Source organism: Chiloscyllium plagiosum, unplaced genomic scaffold (assembly GCF_037043375.1).
Source record: "Chiloscyllium plagiosum isolate Xiang-an unplaced genomic scaffold, Cpla_swu_hap1 HiC_scaffold_12, whole genome shotgun sequence".
In the NCBI taxonomy this organism is placed as follows: Eukaryota; Metazoa; Chordata; class Chondrichthyes; order Orectolobiformes; family Hemiscylliidae; genus Chiloscyllium; species Chiloscyllium plagiosum.
This window is the reverse complement of record NW_028270150.1, coordinates 66,060,747-66,068,142: the sequence shown is the minus strand read 5'-3', so window position 1 is coordinate 66,068,142 and position 7,396 is coordinate 66,060,747. Positions and strand designations below refer to the sequence as shown.

The 7,396-nt window shown below is 36.2% G+C and overlaps 1 protein-coding gene across 1 annotated transcript in view; it reads right to left on the bottom strand.

Annotated features, from left to right (window-relative positions):
- Positions 1-1,014: 1,014 nt before the first annotated feature.
- pola1 (polymerase (DNA directed), alpha 1) overlaps positions 1,015-7,396 on the bottom strand; it is a 282,829-nt gene continuing 276,447 nt past the window's right edge. The window contains exon 37 of the mRNA XM_043700756.2: positions 1,015-1,900. Within this exon, the coding sequence (XP_043556691.1) occupies positions 1,746-1,900 (155 nt within the window). The 3' untranslated portion in view covers positions 1,015-1,745. The remainder of the gene's footprint in view (positions 1,901-7,396) is intronic.

Below are 7,396 nucleotides of genomic sequence, written 5' to 3'. Positions count from 1 at the left end.
ATAACACACTATTCTGATTTGGAAATATATCCATACAGAATTGCTGGCTCCAAACACAGGAATTCCTTAATAGTGGGGCGGTACGGTGGCTCAGTGGTTAGCACTGCTGCCTCACAACACCAGGGACCCGGGTTCAATTTTAGTCTCGGGTGACTATCTGTATACAGTTTGTACATTCTCCCCTATGTCTGCGTGGGTTTCCTCCCACAATCCAAAAAGATGTGCAGGTTAGGTGAATTGGCCATGCTCAATTGTCCACAGTGTTCAGGGATGTGTAGGATAGGTGCATTAGGCAGGGGAAATGTAGAGTAATAGGGTAGGGGAACGCGTCTTGGTGGTATACTCTTTGGAGGGTCATTGTGGACTTGTTGGGCCAAATGGTCTGTTTCCACACTGTAGGGATTCTGTCAATAATACAGTACGAACACTTTCACTACTGAAATGCAGCAGTTTAAGCAGGGTCCTTACCACACCTTTAGAAATACTAACAAATGGGGTAAGTAATATGGAGCTTGCTAGTGATGCTGACATCACATGAATTAATATCTAAAAAAGGTCATTCAGAACAAATCTGTTTTGCTATATTTTCTTCCCCATGATTTCAGTTAAATCCTAGTCTACTGCTTCTTCTCATATCTTTTCAATACTTTTTCTCTTCTCCCCCGACCACCACCTACCTAATTCGCTTTTGAAGAGTAAATGGACTCTGCAATGGTTTTTAGATGACTTCCATATTCTGATCATTTCACCATAAGGAAAGACTTTTCCGTTATTGCAGTAATTATGAAATGTCAGAAAACAATGCAATACGTTAGCTGTTTATAATACTTCAGATTAGTGGAATTTGTTTTCGATAAAAGGATTTGAGGAAACTAACGTGGAAGCCAACAATGTTGCCAGCATTTGTGAATGTCGGAAAATCATACAGACTTACAAGTGGAAAAGTTTATGAAATTAGAAAATTTTTATACCAAAGATAACCATTTATTCAAATATTCATAATATCACAAACAATTTCAGAAACAATGTCAAGTACACTTTATTTGAAATATGCCAGAATTGTACACTTAAAAAAGCTTTCTTATATAAAATATGATGGCTATAATTTTTTTTAGAAAAGATACAATGGATATAGGAATCTTGGAGAGCACTGAAGTTTGAAGTGATTTGGCCAGACTTTGCTGAACTAGCTTCATTCATTGCCAGCTGCCTATTTAAAAACCGGTTGTGTTTGTCTGTTAGTTCTCCAATCCAATGTACTTCAGTCACTTCAATAGATTGTTCAGATTTTGGTAAATGAGACCCATTGTCCCATACTCCATTAAGTGCACTCCACAGTGATCCCAACCATTCTCATTTCCTAGTCTGCTAACTCCACAGATCACTCTTTTAAAAAAAACTATCAATCCAAACACTTCTTCTCCCAGTCAGTTTATAATAAACTGCTTTCATCCTTTTATAGGTTTAATTAATGTTTTGATAGAAAAGTAGATGACAACAAAAACATTAACAAGTCTATGTACTGACATCATTGAGCCCCTTTCTAATAAGTTTGTTCTTCAAACTTCCTCCTCCACATAGCCTGGGTCAAATTCCAAGACTATTCACATCTTCGAGTATCAAATATAAAATGTGCTCTTGCTACAAGAAATTCCAAAAACTATTAACTTTAACTATTTTGTTAATCTTCTGCCACCCCAATATAGCTGATCTACCTTCAAAAAAGTGAAGTGACAGTGTCTTCTTCATTTATTGATTGTAGTGAAAGCCTGGAAGAGTTTGCTGAGATTCACTTCAGAGTAGCTGCTGGAAGCCAGTGCATCATCTGCAACTCCCTTTAGGCTCTTATACACAAAAACATAATCTTGATCTTTAGCACCGAAGCGCTTCTTCACAAACTCTGGGGAAAAAAAAAGAGAAAGGAATTACGTACAGGACAAAAATTTGTTCAATTAGCTCTCAATGTTTTTCTTCAGATTTCAAGATTAAAAAAAAGAACTTAAAAGATTTTAAATCCCATATTTAAAATATTTTAAATCCCAATACCTACATTCACCTTTTTTTCAAAAAAAGCTTATTAGTCATCACCAGTTATAGACAAAAATGCTGTTGCAATATAAAAAACACAATATAAGAAATTAAATAAGAGATCTGGCAATATTGTAAACCCATTTTCAACTCTGTGTAAGTGAATTGACTTTAAGGGAGTTAAAATGGAGTCTGTTATAGATAAGCTATACATTTGCATAAGGTATTGGTCAGAAGCATGTGCAGTTCTGCATAAAGTCTGTTACAAAGACATTTTTCACATCAGCAGAATACAAAACTGGCCAAGACTTTTCTGGTATCAAGAAGTTTAGTTCAGCAAATACTTAAGCTGAACATTGTGAAGGTGCCATTGTTTTGGAACCCAGAAAACTTAAAGTTTATTTTGTTGTGAACGAAATTAAGAAAACTGATCAGGATTCTTCAGATGCTAAGACACTATAGGTAATAAGTACTCATCTTGTGAGAAGACAGAATTTTTTTATTCATCCAAAATGCTAAGTGCTACATAATATATGGCCAGGAATGGACAAAAGAGATCATATAAATGAATTTATGGACAATTATGGAATTTCATGACAGGAATGAAAGCCTTATTGACTGATATGCTTGAAAAGTTGGCTAAAATTAAATTTATTTACGTAAAATATACAATAGACTGGTTTAAATCCAGTGCCATTTTCTTGTTCCCATTTACACTGAACTGAAATGGTTAAAATTATTTCAGATATATTTGTGAATTTATACCTGCAAAGATTTGCCCACTTGGCATTTAAAATGGTTGCATTTTTTGTCAGAATATGAAATGTGTAAATTTAAATGTTAAATATGTGCACTGTAGAATTCCAATTACAATACACCCACAATCTAAGGCAGAACAAAAGTGACAGGCCTATATATTTAACATTTGCTCTTGTAACACCACACAGAAAAAAAATCTTCTAAGCTCCTATAAACTGCAAAAGTACAATTCCAACTCTGCAAAACATGATATATGACAGGCTTGTACCTACTACAGCTCAGAAAGAACATTCTGTGCCCTCAATTTATGTACATACTTGGTTCTATTGCAGTACAGACTGTTAGCTTTGTAGCTTAATAAAAAATGATTTAATACTTTTTCTTCTTCAACACAGAAAATGTTACAATGGACTCATAAAATCACAGTCAGAGAATAAAGTTCATTTAGAACTGTAGACAGAGCAGAAATCATTTGAGAAAATACAAAATGAAACCAGGTGGAATGAGTTCCCTGGTGTGTTTACCTGCCCTTTTGATGGGATATTGACTTTTCCCACCAGGCTAGTTGGGTAAGGGAGTATTTAGCTGCCAACAGAGAACAGTATTGCTGATGACTGCTGTATTTGCAGCTTTTGCGTGGGGGAATATTTTAATCCTGTAGACAATACATTATACAACCATTAGAAGTATAGCATTGAAATGATCTTGGAGACTTTTATGAATATGTGCTACCATCTCATACAGAAAAGGCTTATGACTGCATCTTACAGGGGAAACATTAATGTCGATTAAGCAGTGTTGGTGGTGGTGTGATTGGGTGAAAGTAGATTGGGTGAAAGTAGATTGGGAGAAAAATCTGATTCAAAAGAATCTGAATGTACTTATTGCTACACATCCTAAATTGTTGAAATCAACAGAAAGTATGAATTGTATAATTGCTGAAAGACCTTTAGATACTGCCCTCCCTATAATAAACAATTTAAAAATTAAATGGCAAAATCTCCAAAATCAAAACCAATATTCCAAGTCATATCTCTAACATAATATTGGGAATTGTTGTATAACCTAATTGATTTACCCTGGAGTGCTCAAGTTACTGAATAAAGCTGACACACACAGTAACCTAGTGTTACACACGAATAAAAGATCAAGGCATTGAAAATTGAAAACTGCAGGGAATAAAATCCAACTTGTTTTAGATATTGTACTGAAGATTTAATTTGATATAATATTGCCACGCCAGAGTTCTCTCTAATCAAAGGGCTAATCAGTAGTTACTCCTGGATATCTGAAATATCCTGTTAACATTCCTCATTTGTAACTATTGAGAATCAGTTTCAAGGTTTTTTTTTAAGCACAGCTTTTATTTTTAAAGTTTTAAAAATAAGCTGAGATGCTTTTCACTGATGAATAGGAGATTGAGGGTTGACCTTTTGGAGGCTATAAAATCATGAGGGGCATAGATAAGGCAAAGAGCAAGGGCCTTTTCCCTAGGGTAGGGCAGTTCAAACTAGGGAGCCTATTTTTAAGATGAGAGGAGACAATTTTAGAAAGGGCATGAGGGACAACATTTTTTAACAGAGAATGTGTGTGGAATGAACTGCTAGAGGAAGTCACGTATATAGGTACAAGTACAATGTTTTGAGGACATTTGAATAAGTACATGAATGGGAAAGGTTTGGAGGATATGGGCCATACGGAGGCAACAAGAACTAGTTTAATTTGGAAACATAGTTGGCATGGACTGGTTGGATCGAAGGATCTGTTTCTATGCTATATACATCTATGACTCTTATATCTATTTTAAAATATATCCCACACAATTATATAGCAGTTTTATATCTTTATATTGTCTAGAACTATAAGCAATGAAGAAAGAAGCAAGAATAAACTAAAAGCAAACACAAAGAGGTCGGATCAATCTTAGGTTAGTTGGGTTGAAGAGAATTGTAAGATTGCTCAAATGATATATATCATACCACACAGCAATGAAGGATTTGTTTGCAAAGAACACTAATAATTTTATGAAGTCTTAAACCATGCACACAGTTTTTGCAGCATTAAATTCTAAACAAATTAAACTCTAAACAAATTAAACATGCTAACAGAATTGAATCTTGGGTAAACTTAAGTTTACTTTTGAATTGCTCCTTTTTGTTGAAGCAAGCCACCAAATGTGATTATGAAGCCAGGCTGAGCAGACTGACATTAACAACATTTGGAACTACAGACCGAGGATAAAGTGAGGACTGCAGATGCTGGAGATCAAAGAGAAAATGTGTGGTGCTAGAAAAGCACAGCCGGTCAGGCAGCATCCAAGAAGCAGGACAGTTGACGTTTCGGGCATAAGCTCTTCATCAGACACGGTGACTCTCCTGCTTCTCGGATGCTGTCTGATCGGCTGTGCTTTTCCAACACCACACTTTTTGACTTGGAACTACAGACCTAACTGGTTCAGGGATTAAATAATAATGAAGCCTATAATCAGTCAACTTGTTTTGAGGTTGCACTGTCAGATATTTCATGTTGCAGGTTCCTCCGATCCAGTGACACTGTTAACTTCCTTATTCAACTCTTCATCTTTGTGACAGAGAACATGTTGCCTTGTATGATAACAAACATCAGGTAACACTGGCTCCAGTCTCCACTGAGTTCAGCACCAAAATCTCACAGTTACAATTGACCTCAGTGCTCTAAAGCTAAAGGAAGGGAAAAAGAAACTGACGTTCTTAGTTTCACTTTGCCTTTAGAGAGGAGGGGCCAAAAATCTGAATGATTGAACCAATATAGTGATAAATACTTCGATCTTTATGCTATAACCTGTGTCTATAGCTGCTTCAGCTCCTAAGACCAAAGACCATAAAAAATAGGACCAGAAGTAGGCCTTTCAGCCCCTTGAGCCTGCTCCACTATTCAACAGGATCACAGCTGATCCAAAACTCCTCACGTTGACTTTCCTGCCCTTTTCCCGACTGATCAAGAATCTATCTATATCAGTCTCAAATATATACAAGGACTCTGTCCCTCAGCCCTCTGTGTCAAGGAGTTCCAAAGACACTCAACCCTCAGAGAAGAAATTCCACCTCAAGTCAGTCTTAAATTGTTGACCCTTAATTTTGAGACTATGCCCTCTGGTCCTAGACTCCCCCACCCCCCCCAGAGGGGAAACATCCTCCCAGCATTTACCTTTTCAAGCTCCTTAAGAACCCTACATGTTTCAATGAGACCACTCCTCATTCTTCTAATTCCAAAGAGTAGAATCCCAACCTGTTTAACTTTTGCTCATGAGACAATCTATCTATACTGGGGATCATCTGCCACAGAAACTTTGAATCAGACCTTTGTTACCTTCAAAGTTGATTATTCTTATGCTCTTTGGCTAACCTCCCATCATCCGTAAAACTTGGGCTCATCAAAAACTCTATTGTTCATATTCCAACTTGTAGCAGTTCCAGTTCACATAATACCCTGTGGTACATTTCTTACTTTGGCTTTTGGCCTGCCAGTTGTGGAAAACATGTATTATATTATAATTTCTGAACATAGATGTTTAACTTAGAAGTAGAGTCAGATGGGTTTTGATTTCAATTCTGTGAAGGTATCACTTTTTTTAAAAAGGTGAGAAAGTAATTTAGATGGGTGACCTAAATACATATTTCATACGTGTTACCTAATAAGTGCCAAGCCAAATACCTGTGGCCTTAACTGATGGAGTGTTTACACTCCTGAGATTATGACATAAAACAACCAAAATGACCTTAAGTTACGAGCAGTTGAATTCAGTTCAGAAAACTCAGATTTCAGTTTCATGCCAGCAGACGAATCAGATTTTCATTTCACACTAGCAGAATGAGAAATAAGGCTCAAAACTGTTTCTGCAGTTCAAGTAGAAAAACCAGGAAAGAAAGTTTGGTGAGAAATTAAAGAATTAAGAAAGGAGTGACATTTATCTATGATGGACTATTTAAAAGGGTTCTGCAGGGAAAAAAAGATTGAATCTTTGCTGGTGTGGGTTGAGTTCAGGTTTTTTCAAAATGATTTTCATATACATTTCATTTTTTTTCTCATTTGTGTAATAAACTTATATTGTGTGTTAAAGGAACCTTGGCAGCTTCATGTGAATATGCTCAGAGACAGACAATTATGGTAACCAACTGCAAAAATAAAGCCACGTTTCATTCTGTTATCTGAATTATCCCAATATTACCATCAGTACAATGCCTCAAAGTAAAATTCTCGCCTTTTTTTCCAAATATCTTCATGGCTTAATTCTCTAAATCCTCCCAGCAGCCTGCAACACTCTTTAGGTCTCTGTGCTTCTCAATTCAGGTATATTTTATCAGTGCAACTCCCAACTGCTTGGGCCCTATGCTCTGAGATTCTCTCGCTATACCTGCGTCCTCTCCGTCTTTAAGTCATTTCTGAAAATTACCTTTTGAACCCAAGGTCTCCATCACGTATTCTAATATTGACTTTTACAGCCCGACATAAGATTTTGTTTGATAATGCTCCGGAGAAATCTTTTAACTGCATTAAAAATGCTATTTAAATGCATGCAGTTTTTCTGCATGAAGAAATGTCTTTATTGATGGTTTTTAAAGTAGTGCAT